This window comes from Aquarana catesbeiana, linkage group LG08 (assembly GCF_042186555.1).
Source record: "Aquarana catesbeiana isolate 2022-GZ linkage group LG08, ASM4218655v1, whole genome shotgun sequence".
Lineage (NCBI taxonomy): Eukaryota > Metazoa > Chordata > Amphibia > Anura > Ranidae > Aquarana > Aquarana catesbeiana.
The window spans coordinates 26,543,874-26,562,580 of NC_133331.1; the positions used below are offsets into that span (position 1 = coordinate 26,543,874).

General features: G+C 42.7%; 1 protein-coding gene across 4 annotated transcripts in view; it reads left to right on the forward strand.

The window, feature by feature from the left end:
- The window catches only part of LOC141105644 (alpha-2-macroglobulin-like), a 317,621-nt gene that overhangs the window by 276,902 nt on the left and 22,012 nt on the right, over positions 1-18,707 (forward strand). For all 4 annotated transcript variants that reach the window (XM_073595620.1, XM_073595618.1, XM_073595617.1 and 1 more), the window contains 4 exons: positions 14,184-14,346; positions 16,483-16,688; positions 17,352-17,567; positions 17,819-17,946. In XM_073595620.1, coding sequence (XP_073451721.1) covers positions 14,184-14,346; positions 16,483-16,688; positions 17,352-17,567; positions 17,819-17,946 — 713 coding nt within the window. The remainder of the gene's footprint in view (positions 1-14,183; positions 14,347-16,482; positions 16,689-17,351; positions 17,568-17,818; positions 17,947-18,707) is intronic.

Consider the following 18,707-nt stretch of genomic DNA (forward strand, 5'->3'; position numbering starts at 1 on the left):
CCGCAGTAGAAGAAACAATATAAAGCTGCGAGGGGTCCCAGAGTCAGTCCCAGCCACTCAACTCCTGCAATATGCCCACGCCTTATTCTCTACTCTGGTTCCTGAGCTGACTACACAGGACCTCATAGTGGATAGAATCCACAGAATCCCTAAACCATCCTTCCTTCCAGAGGGCACTCTGAGAGACATACTCTTAAGGGTCCACTTTTACCATGTAAAGGAAAGGATCCTCCAGGCAGCACGCAACCAAGGTTCTATTCCTCCACAATACGCTGATGTCATCCTGCTACCAGATCTCTCTAGGCACACGCTGCAAATACACCGCAACCTGGCGACGATCACAAAAGCCCTACGGAACCACAAAATTCTACACAAGTGGAAATACCCCGCAACACTGTCCATTACTCATAATGGAATCACAAAATCCATTACCACAATGGAAGAAGGTATTGCACTCTTACCCAAATGGTAGATTCTTCTAGACCAGGCTGTACTACCCACTCCTACACCGCAGCCACAGTCATTTCACACCGAATGGCAGGTGGTGTCACACAGGCGCGCCAACAAGAAAACTGCTGGTGGCAGCTCATAATCACTCCACTCAGATGACCACATATTTCTCCGGTACAGGGAGTCTACTATTAAGTCTCCTATTACCCCGCTCTACGTTACTCAGCAATGTCTGCATGCGGATCAGTTGTAAGATCCTTTTTTACAAGTTTACAGTTCTTTTTTCCAATGTTTTGTATTTTCTGTTCTTTTTTTACCTCTATTTTACACACAGCTACCCTAATCCTTCAGAAGTGTTGCCAAATGATGAAGACGAACCTCCTGAAACTTCACTTCAGTCCACAAGAAAATCTGCCAAAAAATCAGCCTGTTAAAGGTATATCATTATTCTATAATCTCATTCAAAATAAACAAATAGGCAATCTACTACACACAATATGGGAATGCCCGAGCATAAACAGTCTCTGGAACAAAATCTTTAAACTAATCTCATCAACCACAGGGATCTTGGTACCACCAAACCCTGCTTTATCAATCCTTAACATTGGGATAGAGAGAGAACACAGAGCGGTCACCACACACATCTTATTAGCAACCCGTACACTTATACTTCGCAACTGGAAAAACACCCTAGCCATCAATACCTCTGAAGTGATTACACTGAATAACAGGAATCACACTTTTGAACGTCTACTGGCTATTAACTCTTTGACATGCAAATCATTCGACAACCAATGGTAAGCATGGACTGAAAAACATAAAATCACCTAACAATATGCTTCCTTTTTGATTACTCGGCCTAATCAGTACTCTACTTGGCATATATTGGAGACAGATTTTACATATATTGAAGTTAAATATATGACTATGTAATATGATAACGCAATAGAACTCTTACTCTGGTACTGTGTGTACTAATAATAACTGTATGTTGATATGCTACATGTTTGTCAAAACTTTAAAATTCAATAAAAAGCATTGATAAAAAAAAAAAGAAACAGGCACTCAAGAAACAGACACATTTATAGTGAACAAAGTAAATATGGTGTTAATCACCATAAACACAACAATACTTCAAAACTTAATTGAAAAAGCTGAAATTAGAAGCTGATTGGCAGCTGCATCAGATTTATCACTCTCCAGTTTTAGTAAATCGACCCCTCAATGTTCCATGGGAATAAAAGAATAAACCAAATTGATTTAAGCCCGGGGATCTGTGTTAATCTGTCTTATTAGCATCCTGGCACACAAACAGCATTTTTTTTGATAGTTTTAATTTCTAGAGGGGAAAGGGGAAGGTCATCTAGGTACCCTAATGCCGCGTACACACGAGCGGACTTTACGGCGGACTTTGCCCGGCGGACTTTTCGACGTACTTTCCGACGGACTTTGTGAATGAACGGACTTGCCTACACACAATCCACCAAAGTCCGTCGAATTCGTACGTGATGACGTACGACCGGACTAAAACAAGGAAGTTCATAGCCAGTAGCCAATAGCTGCCCTAGCGTGGCTTTTTGTCCGTCGAACTAGCATACAGACGGCGGACTTTTCGACCGGACTCGATTTCAATGGATAAATTTGAAACAAGTTTCAAATCTAAGTCCGTCCAACTTTTGAGAAAACAAAGTCCGCTGGAGCCCACACACATCGAATTGTCCGACGAAATCCAGTCCGCCGGGCAAAGTCCGACGTAAAGTCCGCTCGTGTGTACGCGGCATAAGTGATATGACAAAGAGTTTGGTTGAAGGGTAGTAAGAAACGCCAAGCATAATTCCCCCATAACATCCACCCAGTAGCGCTGAAGTGTTCAGCAGTGTTCAAACTCTAATCAAGAAGTGGAAAATGAGGGGTTCTGTTGAAACCAAACCACGGTCAGGTAGACCAATTAAAATTTCAGCCACCACTGCTAAGAAAATTGTTCGGGATGCAAAGAAAAACCCACAAATAACTTCAGGTGAAATACAGGACTCTCTGAAAACATGTAGTGTGGCTGTTTCAAGATGCACAATAAGGAGGCACTTGAGGAAAGATGGGCTGCATGGTCGAGTTGCCAGAAGAAAGCCATTACTACACAAATGCCACGAAGTATCCCGCTTACAAAACACCAAACAGCACAGAGACAAGCCTCAAACCTTCTGGCACAAAGTCATTTGGATTGATGAGACGAAAATTGAGCTTTTTGGCAACAACCATAAATGCTACATTTGGAGAGGAGTCAGCAAGGCCTATGATGAAAGGTACACCATTCCTACTGTGAAACACGGAGGTGGATTACTGATGTTTTGGGAATGTGTAAGCTACAAAGGCACAGGAAATTTGGTCAAAATTGATGGCAAAATGAATGCAGTATGTTATCAAAAAATACTGGAGGAATATTTGCATTCATCAGCCAGGAAGCTGCACATGGGACGTACTTGGACATTCCAACATGACAATGATCCAAAACACAAGGCCAAGTCGACCTGTCATTGGCTACAGCAGAATAAAGTGAAGGTTCTGGAGTGGCCATCTCAGTCTCCTGACCTCAATATCATTGAGCCACTATGGGGAGAGTTCATGCAAGACAGCCCAAGAATTTAAAGGAAGGAATGGCCAGCTTTACCATCTGAAAAGATAAAGAGCCTCATCCTCAAATACCACAAAAGACTTCAAGCTGTCATTGATGTCAAAGGGGATAATACACGGTATGAAGATCTGGGGTATGTAAACTTTTGATCAGGGTCATTTAGGTAGTTTCTGTTGTCATTATGATTTAAAAAGAGTAAACACAGTTGATTGATAATAAATGGCTTCAGCCAAACACTAACCACGAGTGAAAGATGTTTTTGTGTTATCATTCATATTCTCTGAAAAATGGCCAAGAAATTATAAATTCTGCCAGGGTATGTAAACTTATAAACACAACTGTATATGGATGGCTTTCAGGGCACTTGGGATTTGAACTTACCTGGAGCCACAATCACATGACACAGCGGGCCCAAGTCTTCTCCTCTTCTGCCTGTGTGATGTGAATGCTTCCTATTGGATGACCAACTGAAAAAAAGGGCATCCAAGAGGCACTGGGACTTTGATATGAGTTTAACCACTTAAGGACCTGCCCAACGTACATGTACTGTGGCAGGGTGGCCCTTAAGGGCAAAATCACGTACCTGTATGTGATTCCACGGATCAGCTCTGTGGCCCGTTCGCCAGAGCCATGCTCCCACTGTGATTGGACACAGCAGGAGCCAATCAGCGGGCCACCTGCGATTGTTCACAGAAGATGCAGAACGGTGGTCTGCCTATGTAAACACAGCAGATTGCCGCTCTGTCAGAGAAGAAGAGAAGGATCATATGTTCCTGCTAATCAGGAACACAGATCTCTCTCTTTCTTCAGTCAGTCCATCCCCCACACAGTTATGCCCTGTACACACGGTCGGATTTTCCGATGGAAAATGTCCGATCGGAGCGTGTTGTCGGAAATTCCAACCGTGTGTGGGCTCCATTGGACATTTGCCATCGGATTTTCCGACACACAAAGTTTGAGAGCAGGATATAAAATTTTCCGACAACAAAATCCGATCGCGTCAATTCCGACCGTGTGTGGCCTGTTCCGACGCACAAAGTGCCACGTATGCTCAGAAGAAATTCTGACACGGAACAACTAGGACTGGTAAAATTAGCGTTCGCAATGGATACAGCACTTTCGTCACGCTGCAATGTTAAAAATGGTTTAATACAGCGCACTCTCTTCTTCTTTATAATGTGACAAGAATTAAGTAGTTTTGCTGCTCATATTCACACACACTTCTCACAAACGTATTTTTTTTTCTTGGGATTCCCTGAATATATTGTTATTTGTCACATCTGACATAATTTTTTTTTTTTGGTTTAAAGCCATTTTTCTTTTCGATTTTATGTTTGTATTTTTTCAAAGGCTGATCTTTGTTTAATGTTATTTTGAGTTTTACTCCAGAATATTTTTGTGTGTGTTTTGTGTGTCAAGTTACCACAACACCATTGATATCTTTTATTATTTAATCTCAAGGAGATTGTTTGTTGTTGGTGTCCCTTGTTAATTTCACATTGTATTTTTGAAATGTACCAGAATCCTCACAAACTGTCCTTTTTGAAGTAAAACACACATAGGCAAGTATAATTCAAACCAAAAATCCTTTATTAAGGGCTCAGAACCAAACAAAGAGGGAGGCAACGCTGGATAAACAGCAGAAATTAGCGAAGCCTGGGACCCCCAGGGCAGACATCAATTCTTGAACCTCAAAATTGGTGGCCTGAGGAGCCCATATGTAAGGGAGGGCAGTCTGGTCCAGAAGTCCTAGAGATCCAGAAAGCAGCAGATGACATCTGTGTCCCCAGGCTGTGGTACCACAAGAGGCTGCATCTTTTGGCCGACCAGACTGGATCCAGGGTCCTCACTTTCTGGTCTCCCTTCCACGCTTCCTTCCTGGCTGTGGCTCTGCTGTTGGAGATGTGGCAGGAGGAGGAGTAGGACCTAGAGGAGGACTAGGAGGACCTGGAGGAGAAGGAGGAGGAGGAGGACCTGCAGGAGGAGGAGGAGGATCATGTGTGAGTTCACAAAGGTGTGTATCAGATGTAATTTGGTCCCTCATCTCCTTATTAAGAGCCTCCAATATTAACGACTCAAACATGAGTTGTTGTCCCTCCTCCATCCTCTGCATTTTAGAGGCAATGATGGCAGCGAAGTCATCCTCCACAGTGTGTGGTGCTCCCAGTGTCTCTGTAGCCCTCCAAAAGAGGCCTATGGCAGCCTCCTCTAGGGCACTCCTCCTCCTGCCACTTTTTCTTTCCAGGTGTAGGGGAGGGACCTGCAGATCAGGCAGCCGGCTTGGCCCGGCCATCTCCTGGCTGAGACTTCCCTGTGTATGAAAAAGGGACATGGTTTTAGTTTTTGCATCATCAATCACAATCAGAAATTAGTACTCCAAACTAACATCTAGTTAACATCATTGATTGGACAACCAGCAATATTTAGAGGAATGCTATACCTGGCTCAATCTGGGCTCCTCCACATGTTGCTGCCTGGAAGGCCCAGGTTGGGCGTCAGAAGCCTCAGCTGGAGGGGAAGGAAGCGTGGAAGAAAGACTGGAGAGTGATGGCCTGGGTTCAGTCTGGCCTGCCAGAAAATGCAGCCTGTCATAGTACCACATTCTGGGGACATAGATGTCATCTGCTGCTCCGGATCTCTGCGAATGCTGGACTTTCTGGCGCTCCCTTACATTTGTGCTCCTCAGGCCACCAATTAGGATCTTCAAATATGTGATGTCTGCCGTGGGGATCACCTGCTTCACAATTTCCAACAATTGATCCAGCGCTGCCTTCCTCTTTGTTTGGTTCCTCTAATGTGGGTGGTTGATCTCCCACAGACAGGGCAGCTCCCTGAACATGTCAATGAATATTGCCATGAACTCATTATCTTGTAAGATATCCATTTTCACTGCAAGACACAACACAAGACAAACCCTAATGTCAGGCCAAACTCTACTAATCTTGTTACAATATAGGCCTCAATGTAGAAGCAGTATAGGCACAATTATGTTTCTTACCTTCGTTCTTACGATTGGCGCCTCCAATGCTCCTTCCTCCGCTCACAGATCGTACGTAATACGCACGTGTGTTACGCTTTATACACACTGCGCATGCATGTAACTCCGCCCGCCCCTGACGTTCTTTCTAGTCTATTCCCCGCCCCTTTTCATTCGGCGCAATGGGTGAAGAGCACATGGCGGAGTCAGAGCAGGTGCGTGCTAATTATAGCAATGAGGAGGAGGAAAGCCCGGATCCGGAAATGTCCCGATCTAGAAGGAGACGATTTAAGGCCACAAATATGTCCTTTGGGGAGATGTTGGAGATGGTGGACATCCTGAAGAAGGCCGACTATGATGGAAAGTATGGACCTTACCCCAACCCCAATATCAGAAAGGCCAAGATCATTGCGAAAGTGGTCAAAAGCCTGCACCGGAATTTCGGGGTACGACGATCGAAAGATCAGCTCAGGAAGCGGTGGTCGGACCTGAAATTAAGAGAGCCCGAGCAGTACAGAAAGATCTGGAGAGTGCTGCAAAAAAGTAAGTAGTTGTGCTGTGTTCCTATTCTTTTTGTCTTTATTACGTTCGTGCTGCTCCATATGCTTTTCTTAATTGTTGTACAGTTTAAAATGGCAATTTTAATGTTCATGGGACCATTATTCGTTCATATCAAACATTTTTATTTCGGCCTCTAAAACACCAATGTTTAGGCCATATGCATTTTCCTACATTTTTTAGGGCCTACTTGTATGAAAAATATTTGGTTGTGTAGATGGCTTTGTTACTAGAATGAAATGCAAACTAGATTCTGTGTAAGGAGAGGACACTGAGCAGCTGTTTTCACATCTGGACACTGGAGCACTAGTGTGGGACACAAGAACACCATTTTTATTAGGGGGGGGGCACACAGGTGCTCCAGTGTATACTATAGGGGGGTCTCCATCTGTGAAGCTTGTACAAAACAGGTAAAGTTTTGCAGGTTGACAAAGTACACTAAAAAAGCTACATCTTGGAACTAAAATTGACAATTGTACCCCACTTCCAAGCAAGGTTTCCTATTTATAGTTCTGCCATCAAATATCTGTGTGCTAATTATACCATTTTTGTTTTACATAGGGGAGAAAAGACTCGGAGGACACCCCTCATCCGAGGAGACCAGAGACCCCCCCACCTCTGGAAGAAGGGGAAATACCCCAAACACAAGCTGAACAGGAGGAGGAAGAAGATGTGGTGGAAATTGGCACCACAACAGGTGAGTGTCTGCGACCACAGACTCAGGTAAGAGATGGATGCTGGCAGATTTTTGATACCTGTTTTTGTTTGGTTACTCTCTTTTTAGGTGATCGTGATGTTATGGATCAAGATCCTTTCACCTCAGAAAGTGCCCAGATCCTGATCTGGGAGATCATGGGGTGTAATTTACAATTGGAAAACCTCAAGAAAAAAATCAATGATGTTATTCAAAAAAATAATAACATCATTGATGTTTTGTGGCGAATTTAAAACCCCACAAAATCACTTTTTTTTTTGTGTGCTACAATCTTTAAAATTTTTGAGCGATGTTTGGAAAATCCAAATTTGGAGGATGCACACAGTGTGCCAACATGTGCTATCTGCCATCACGGGAGATCAATGGACACGTTTTGGGGGTGCAACCCCTTCCTCAATAATAAAGTAGCCGTGAGGAAGGGGTTGCTCCCAAAAAAACACGTCCCTTGATCCCCCGTGATGGCAGCTAGCACATGCTGACATTCGTAAATTGGTGTGCATCTTCCAAATTTGGCTTTTCAAGGGGTGACTTCACCCCATCTGAACGTAATATCAAACACAGTTCCTAAATACTCATGTCTGAGATTGCCTTCAAGTTTTACCATATGTGAACTTTGTAAGTTCAAGATTTTTGTCTTTCTTGTTGGTTTTACACAGGCCTGTTTTATCGTAAATGGACATTTCTATTTTTGATAATGCCACCCCAAAAATTGTTATACAACAAACATGTTGGTTTGTTTTAAAAACCTTTTCAAAATGCACATGTGATTTTGCAGGTATTAAAAAGTTTGTTAATCAAGAATGTGTGGTTTATTGTCTCAACGCTACAACACTTTTGTGGTGATGTAATTGCTGTTTTCTGAGAAAATGGTGGTTATTTCCTAAGGGCAAATTCTCTTTTCACTACAAGTGCAGTTTCAGTGAAGTTTCAAGTGCACTTGTAGTATAAAAAGTGTCTACAGCTTTAGTAAATAACACCCAACAGTGCTTTGTATAAGGTTACACAATCACGCCATTTTCAGGACTCCCCACATTGCTGTCAGGGTCAGCTAAAACAAACACAAGCAGTAAATGTCACCGAAGATTAGCTTTTTTTTTTATTTGATAAATTCTTCACAAATTGTCTGGCATATTGATGGCCCCCCTACCCACAAAGAACTCAAGGTATCTTAACCAGACATCACGGCACTCAGGGAGGGCAAGCCAGGACGGCCACTTTCAAGTGCCGTCAGGGTTGGATCATGTAGAATTCCGGCCTCAGGCCCAACTGAGCCAGCATAGTTGGCAGAATGTTTGCATAAAAAGTTATGGAGAACACAGCACGCCAGGATTAGATGATTAAGTTTATACTCCGCCATATGGATGGGTGTCAGAAATAGGCGGAACCGGCTGGCCATGATTCCAAATGTGTTCTCCACCACTCTTCTGGCTCTGGCCAGCCGGTAATTAAAAACCCTCTGTTCCGGGGTGAGGGTCCTCATCGGGAATGGCCGCATAAGATGGTCCCCCAGCGCAAATGCTTCATCCGCAACGAAGACGAATGTGAGTCCTTCCACATTGTCCTCTGGAGGTGGCAAGTCCAAGCTGCCATTCTGGAGACGCCTGTAGAACTCCATCTGGGTGATGACTCCACCATCGGACATCCAGCCATTCTTCCCCACATCCACATACAAGAAGTCATAATTAGCCGACACCACCGCCAACATCAGAATACTATTGAACCCCTTATAGTTTAAATAGTACGACCCCGAGTTGGGTGGTGGGACGATATGGACGTGTTTCCCATCAATTGCCCCTCCGCAGTTAGGAAAGTCCCACCGCTGGGCAAAGTGGGAGGCCACAGTCTGCCATTCCTGTGGCGTGGAAGGAAACTGTTGAGGAAAACAAAAATAAATTACTATTTTTGCACATAAACATGGCAAGCCGATTAGGCACAAACATTCTTGGCCAAACTCCAGATAGCATTTATTAAGGGGAAATTAACACCAAAGTATAAGGTACACCTATCATATTCAACCCCCCACCCCCCCTCTCATGGGCCATTTCTAACATTATAGGGGGGGCGGAATCTTGGACAGGTAACCCTCTTCACTTCTTTGAGAGATGAATGCCTAAATACTGGGTATTACTTGGAACAGCCCCTCCTTAGTTACACTATTGGCAGCCCACTGGACAGGTAAGAAGTGTCATAATACAAAGATATAAAAACACACTGTACACATTTGAGGACATTTGGACATTCTGATATTACCTATCAAGATAATAATAGAATGCAAAAACTTTAAACAGTACCATTGGAAAGTATACAGGCAGGCCCTTGCACTACATGCTTTGGGGAATTCATCCATACATCTGACCACAAAAGAGGTGCGTATAGTGTGTATGGGTTTGGCAAAGTCAGCAGATAGATGATTGAGGATAGATAGAGAATTGTGATCAGCTGACTTAGCAGTTGTGGGAGGGAGGGTTTAGAAAAATGATCTGGGGACACTACAAAAAAAAGCCTCTGGCACTCTGCCTGAATTTAAAGCACAAATCACATTTCTAAACATTTTAGGGGGTCTTTGGGGTAAAGCACTACTATTGAGCTGATAAAATACATTGTTAAGTGACTACATGAGGTGAATATAGGGCAGGAGAGCATGTTGGGGAGGTAAGTGAAGGCAGATATGTATGAAGGACTAAAAAAATAATTACATAAAAATCCAGCATGAATGAGGACAAAGGGGACATTCACAGCATATTCCAATCATGGTAATTAGGGAATGAGGAAAGAAATACAAGATATTATCAAACATTAAATACAATAAAATGTGATATTAAAGGCTAAAAATCTTACCTTCATATACTCCTTCTGCAGGACCTGGATGATGGCAGAACAGGTCTCTGGGATGATGATCCCCAGAGCCTGGGGGGAGATGCCTGTCGAGAACTTGAGGTCCTGCAGACTTCTCCCTGTCTCCAAGTACCGCAGGGTAGCAACCAGCCTCTGCTCCGGAGTGATTGCTTGCCTCATGCAGGTATCCTGCCTGCTGATATAGGGCGTCAGCGAAGCCAGCAGATGGTGAAATACGGGGTCCATCATCCTGAGAAAGTTCCTGAAATCATCAGGATTATTCTCACGGATCTCACGGAGCAAAGGCATATGAGAGAACTGGTCACGCTGAAGCAACCAATTCTTGGTCCATGAACTCCTCCCCACCCTGTTCATGGACTGGACTTGTGTCAAGGTCAGGACCCCAACACCAAGCCCCCGCACAGCATGAACTCTACGAGGAGTACGTATACACAACATGGCTAGAAAACGGTCGGCTGCTCAGAACGAAGTAACAGAACGCACTGAAGAACAGTAAGGCCTGTGAAGAGCGACCTGAAAAACAGTAACGAACAAACAAGAACACAATGACTAATTAAAGTCACGCAGAACTTGCTTGCATGCACTGAAGAGCAGATACAAACCCACAAGCACAAACTGAACGGCAGAAAACGATCTGAAAGCCACGAGTCTCTCACCAAACTTTTACTAACACAATATTAGCAAAAGGAGCCCAAAGGGTGCCGCGCTTGGTTCTGAACTGGCCTTTTCTAGTCTCGTTGTACGTGCTTGACGTCACCGCGTTGTTGGCGATCAGAAATTCCAACAACTTTGTGCGACCGTGTGTACGCAAAACAAGTTTGAGCCAACATCCATCGGAAAAAATCCTAGGATTTTGTTGTCGGAATGTCCGAACAAAGTCCGACCGTGTGTATGGGGCATTAGAGAGCACTCCCTAGGAGCACACTTAACCTTTTGATCGCCCCTTCCCTGCCAGTGTCATTTATACAGTGACTTTTTTTAGCACTGATCACTGTATTGGTGTCACTGGTCACCAAAAAGTGACACTTAGCCCAGGTTCACACTGAGCTATGGGAATGAAACCGTGCAAGTTCAGCTGATTTCACTCCTGCATGTCAGTCTGCACAGATGTCAATGTAAATTGCAGCCCGAAGTCCCAAAAAGTAGTATAGAAACTACTTTTTGAAATCGGTGCAGCGTCACAAATGCAGCATCGCACCGATTAGGACGGTGCCATTGCCAGCAATTGCCGCTGATTTGTCAAATCGCATGCCAAATCATACCAATGTGAACTAGGGCTCAGTGTCAAATTTGTCCCGCGCAATGTCGCAGTCCCGCTAAAAATCACTAATCGCCGCCATTACTTGTTAAAACAATAATTTTAAAAAAGTCCATAAATCTATCCCATAGTTTGTAAATGCTATAACTTTTGTGCAAACCAATCAACATATATTTTTGGGGATTTTTTTTACCAAAAATATGTAGCAGAATACAAATGGCCTAAATTGACGAAGCTAGTTTTTTAAATTTTTTTATTGGATATGTTTTATAGCAGAAAATAAAAAATATTTGTATGTTTTTTCAAAATTGTAGCTCCTTTTTTGTTTAATACACAAAAAATAAAAAACGCAGAGGTGATCAAATACCACGAAAAGAAAGACATCAATTTTATTTGGGAACAGCCTCACACAATCACAAAATTGTCAGTTAAAGCAACGCAGTGCCGTATTGCAAGAAATGGCCTGGACATGAAAGGGGTAAAACCTCCTGGGACTGAAGTGGTTAAACAAGGTAGTGAGAGGGCAGGAAACATTTGAAGAGCCCACTGGCTCAGGTTAGGCTGCTCACAAGAGGGCAAGGGTACCCTACTATGCATACTCCAGCAGGTTACCAGGAAAAGACGTGCATATTAGACATGTGCAATTCGTTTAGTTCCAAATCCGAATTTCCAAATTTATATCTATTTTCAGAAATTCAGAAATTTAAAAATTTAAAAATTCGAAAATTCAAAAATAAGAATGAAAATCCGAAAATAAGAATGAAAATTCAAAAACCCAAAAATCTGAAATAATGGACTAATAATACCTTAACTATTACTAACTATTTAATTATAGGTATTGGAATTTCCTTTCAACTTTGGCTGTTAGTGAACGTAACAAATACAAATTTATCCGAAGTTACGAATTATCCATTATAACGAATGCCATATCTAAATGAATGGACAAATTAATAATAATAATAAACAACAATAATAATAATAAAAATGTATTATTATTTATTATTTAGTTTTGTTCCATTTTTTTAGATGCCCCATTCTTTATTTTGGATAATTCGTAACTTTAGATAAGTTTGTATTTGTTACGTTCACTAACAGCCAAATTTGAAAAGAAATTCCAATACCTATAATTTATTAGTTATTAATAGTTTGTTAGTTATTTAGAATTTTTGGATTTTTGGATTTTCGTTCTTTCTAATTTTTGGATTTTTGAATTTCCTGAATTCTGAATTATCGAATTTCCAAATTTTTGAATTTATGAATTTACAAATAAGAATTTACAAATGTACGAACCCCCCCCCCCCAAAAAAAAAACAATGAAACGAAAACGAACCCATTTTTTGGCAGTGTCTAGTGCATATAAGATAATGGAAGAAGACCAAGACCAAGAGATAAGAGTCTAAATTTATTGAGGTTATGTTAAAAGATAGCCAACACAGGAACCACCCCCTTCATCAGGACTACAATAAAATATAATATAAAGTAAAAATAATTGCAACTGATAAAATCATGAGAAGGTAGAGGGGTGGGATGCAGCTAGGGTGAAAAAAAATCATTTTTGGCTATAGCGGGGCTTTATGAAGGTCTTAGTTTCATCTTGGAATATAGTGGAGCAATGATCATCTTTCACCACACGCATATCAATTGTCCAAAGCCTTTTTGTTGATTGATCATTATATGAAAGTGAAAATGGAATTAGGCTCAAGTTATTATCCCTTTAGTGCAAATTTCCTCCACCACTTGGTAAGCATTAATCAGCAAGTGAGCCTAAAAAAATTATGCCTGCAGTGCATGTCTATAAAAGAGTTTTTAAATTCAGTTTGAAACGGCTTTAAGAGCTAAATTCTCTAAAGTTGGGATCATTTATTCCATTCGACTGCCAACTGGATTGCTCCTCTAAAGCAAAAGACTTTGCAAAAAAAATTGGAAGTTTACTTGTATTCGTTACATTAACCACTTGGCGTCCACGCTATAGCTGAATGACGGCCACAGGGAGGTCATCATGTGAGGGCCTCCCCTTTGCATGCTCCAGGTGCGCGCGGTGCGCTCTGTGATCACCGAGTCTCGAGACTCGGGTAATCACAGATTTGAGTAAGGGGCCGATCCCATCCCCTTACCACGTGATCAGCTGTCAGCCAATGACAGCTGATCACATGATGTAAACAAAAGCTTGGTAATCTTTTTTTTTTCTCCTCACGCTGATCACCGGCTTATGTGCCAGGGACATCGGTCCTGAAGAGGAAGAGGCAATTCTGCCTCATCTGTGCCCAACAGTACCCCCTGCCAGTGCCACCTGCCATTGCCACCTGCCAGTGCCCATGAGTGCCACCTATCAATGCCCATAAGTGGCACCTATCAATGCGCACAAGTGCCACCTATCAATGTCCACCAGTGGTGCCAATCAGTGCCACCTAGCAGTGCTGCCTCTCAGTGTAACCAACCAAAATTTTATTACAAAATATTAAAAAATATAAAACATTTTTTTTTTAATTCGGTCTTTTTAAATTTTTTTAACAAAAAATAAAAACAGCAGAGGTGATCAAATACCACCAACAGAAAGCTCTATTTGTGGGAAAAAAAATGATAAAAGCGCAATTGTCATTCAAAGTGTATCAGCGCTGAAAGTTGAAAATTGGTCTGGGCAGGAGGGGGGTTTAAGTGCCCAGTAAGCAAGTGGTTAATACAGATAATATCATATTTAGTAAATAGCTTTCTCATTAATCCTTTTTTTTTCACCATCTAGGATCCTCTGGTCAGAGACGCAGTGTCCTGTCTGCAGAAGACAGCCATGGATGTGACCAATGTATACACTCTGGCTCTGCTAGCTTATACTTATACACTCTGCGGAGAGACAGAGCTCAGAAAAACTGTATTGGAAAAACTGGAGGAAAAGGCTGTTCAAGGAGGTGAGAAATTGATTAATACCTGCATGAGCCAAACCCAAAACGTATACGTGTTTTAAATAGCATGAAATTAATTACAAGAAGTCTTAATTCAAATGGCATTTTTTTTCTATACAACAGTTGAAATGTGAAATAAAAGTATATCTACATCCAAACACCACAAACAAAACTCCAAATTTTACTTTCATAATGTAATTATCAAGGGTTCAGGATTACTGAAAAAAAAAAAGAAACCTTTGCTGCAATACTCACCTTCAATCCTAATTCCTTTTCACTGCTAGATTTCACCAGTCTTCCCAGTTATATGTAGCCAAGTCCCCAGCCTCTCCAGGCCTAATGGTGACCTCCAGAGTTAGGGACAGCTGACATCCTTCTCTGTAGAGTGGTTTACGAGGCATGGTGGGTGCAATGTAAGGTAGAATAATGGGCGCCAGACACTTCTTGATTGCAAAGAGATTTATTTTCTATTAAACAGAACTGTGGGAGAGAGGGTTAGGGCCAGGACACCCTTTAGTAGTTGCAATGTTAACTAGCAGACTACGAGACTTCTATAGGTAGACAGCCATGCAGGGAAAGGTACCCAACTGGACACCACGTCTGCATGTGTAGACACACCGTCTTCTTTGGCAACAATCTTGAACAGTTTCTAACACAGGTTGTAATGAACTCTTTCACTTCCTCCACAATCTCCTTTTTAGATTTTCACTCAACTGAGCTCCCAGGCTATCACTTTAGACCCGCTGATCCACTGCCACTGGACCTCCTGAGCTCTTCTATTCTTCTACCGAGTATCTTCCTTAAGCGTCACCCCGCATCCCTGCTGGGTCCCTAGCTTGGCACTCACAGATACTCCTCAAGCATCACCCCACTGGCCTGCTCGGTCCCTGGCTTGGCACACAAGACTGCTCTGCAAGGGTTACCTCCACTGGCTGGGTCCCTGGCTTGACACCTGCCGAAGTTTCCCAATTCTTCATCCCCGGTTGGTGAGAATATTGCTCTGGTACTTGCTTCAGCTACTCACCGTGGTCCCTGGTAACAAGATGGATGGTCCCTCAGTGGCCACAGCTTCCCCTCTACCTCCGACCACGACAGGTTCTCTGGCCGGTAGAACCGTCACTTTGGTTGGACTGCAAGCCGCAGTCCCAACCCTGCGCTGCTCTCTTGCTTCTGGATAGGCCCTCAGACAGCTTAGCAGCCAGATGTCCCTGGGATAGGCCTCAGGCTCTGGCCTAGCAGCCCAGGGCAGTATAACACATGTCCACCCAGGCAGCTGTCCAGGTGGCACAGAACCCTGATCACCTGACCTCACCCAAATAAATAGGCTCTCCCAGCAGGCCAAGGGACCCAAGAAGATCCCTGCCCATTGGCTCAGATACCCCATCTATTCCTAATTTGTCCTTGTAATGCCCTTGTCTTATCTAATGCCACCAGATACCCGGGCATCTAGTGACAGAAGAGAGAAGTGCAGCAATTCCAGAATTAGGGTGGAATCAATTGATCTCCTATCAATTAGCCAAGGCAACTATACCTGGCTGGTAAATTTACTAGCAACCCTGCCTAAACATCAGAGTTCTATATCTAAGATGGCCAGCATTGTTGAACCCGCTTTCTATTAGGGTGCATTCACATTTGCGAATGCACACGCAGTCGATTACATGCGAGAAACCTGGCAGGTGTTCCTGCAATTAGCTGCAAGAGGCAGCCTCATTGAAAACAATGGGAGGCTATTGGCTTCTGCAGCTAATTGTGCTTACTTGCACGTACTTACTGCTTGAGCAATTTTAGGCAAGTGTATGCGATCAGCCAATTGCTTTCAATGGGGATACTTCTTGCAGCTAATCACAGGAATCCCCGCTGGGGTACATGGATGCAGTTGGACTGTAGGTGCATTTGCAAGTGTGAATACACTCTTAGCCTAAGATACTATGGACTCATAGGGGCACCTCATTACATCAGCCTGGGAATATTACTGCATTGAATGGCACTCACTAATTGCTACTATCCTGGTATGTTTAATTATTTTCTTTTGGCCTAGTTGAACACATTGCAGCTACTGACAAGCCAACAGTGAGGTCTTACAAACAATCTTTAGAGAGAGACAAGACCTTAGTATAATTATGTGTGTGATTGTATCTACAGATGGACAGCTACACTGGAAACGTGATTTGGTGCCTACCAAGCAAGATTCATACTGGTACCGAGCTCCATCTGCTGAGGTGGAGATGACTTCCTATGTGCTCCTGGCTCTTCTCTCTGGTCCTGAACCTGACTTGGGCAAAGCTACAGAGATTGTGAACTGGCTAAGCAAACAGCAGAATCCTTATGGAGGCTTCTCATCTACACAGGTAAACGATGGACTAAATACAGAGATGCAGCAAGCTGGATTCAGCAAGGTTCATTTGTTAACTGATAACCTGCAGCATATCTCACTGTCAATTGTTCTGGTTGGTCTGGGTGGTAGGTTATATCACCTGTCCCTGTGCTGAATTTCTCGAAAGGCTCCTGTCCAAGATCCTATTTTCACAATCTACAAAAGGCATGAGAAGGACTAGCTTCTTATTTTGATCCCAAACCCCCACAACCTTATGACGACTTTAAAATAAAAATATTTTGAAAGACCAACCCTAGAAATATTCCTCCCAACAACATATGGGGAAGATAAAAGTCTGCAGGCAGGAGAACTCAGATTTCAGGACTAAAGTCAGGATTGGGATGGGGGTTGGGGGCAAGAATGCTCAATGCATTTTGTCCATTTTTTGTTTTACTTTGTACATTACAGTATATGCTTTATATAATGGCCTTTGTTTAGTAACATATGCAAAGGCCAGCACAACCTGGAATCCGAATTTACTCCAAGACTTTGGTTTAGTCACACCAATGAAATGTGAATTCTTTTTATTGCATACTACATGTTGGGATTCCTCATAGCCTCATTAGATGAAAGTATTTATCTTTGTCCCTAGTGCACAACTTTGTATCTTTACTAACAATCCTCTTATTCTATGTAGGACACAGTTGTGGCTCTCCAAGCTCTGGCCAAGTATTCAGAGATGACATTTAGTGATAAGGGTGATGTGACTGTGACTGTTGGTTCTAGCTCAGGATTTCTGGAGAAGTTCCATGTAGACACAAACAATCGTCTCCTTCTACAGAAAGCATCACTACCGACTGTTACTGGAGATTACACTGTGACCGCCACGGGAAATGGCTGTGTATTTGTACAGGTAAGAGCATGGATAGGCAACCTGGGGCCCTCCAGCTGTGGCAAAACTAAGCTGTTGCAAAACTAAAGTCCCATCATGCCTCTGGGAGTAATTGTAAATGCCAGCCTTGCAATGCCTCATGGGAAATGTAGTTCCACAACAGCTGGAGGGCTCCAGGTTGCCTACCCCTGGGTAAGAGGAAACAAACTCTCTGCCTTTTCTTATGTTAGTCATAATCTTCTTCTAACTCACTTTTTGTCTTCATTCCACAGACAGTCCTGAGATACAATGTTCCACCACCCAGAAGTGACACCAGCTTTTCATTAAAGGTGACACCACATTCAAACAGAGAGTGTCTGGGGGATCCAGTGAAAATTTTTGAGATTCTTATCAGTGCTACGTGAGTTTTATCACTGTTCTCAATTTATAGTTCATATTTTCAGGTTTTAAGCTCAGCCTATACTTTGTAGAACATTAAAATGCTAAGTTTTCCCCGTATGCTATATCATACTCCTAATAGTGACCCCTTATATCGGAAATGTCAGTTTTGAGTGGGCTAACTTCCTATTTTCCTGTTTCTTTGCTTAGAATAGCCATGTTCTTTTGGAAATTAATAAAACCAAAGTCACCTGAAAAATTATAATATCAAAATTTATATTATATGTCCATATATGTGTCTTACCCTACTCTCGAGGATGCAAGCATCTTCATGCACAGTTAAAAAAACCCTATCCTAATGACATAATGGTAATTGTTCATCTGATGGGTGGCTAAAGGAATAAAATGAGTTCTGCATTCTTAGTCACCTCTTTACCCCCAACTTGTGATTGGACAATACAGTAATGCCCCGTACACGCAATCGGAAATTCCGTCAGTAAAAGTCCTATGTGAGCTTTTGGTCAGAAATTCCGGACTTTTGCTGGCGGAATTTCTGCCAGCAAAAGATTGAGAGCAGGTTCTCTATTTTTCCGACGATAAAAGTTCCTACCGGAAATTCCGATCGGTTGTAGCAATTCCGACGCGCAAAATTCCTGCGCATGCTGGGAAACAATTTGACGCATGCTCGGAACCATTGAACTTCATTTTTTCGGTTTGTCGTAGTGTTGTATGTCACCGCGTTCTTGACGGTCGAAAGCTCAGAGAACTTTTGCGTGATCATGT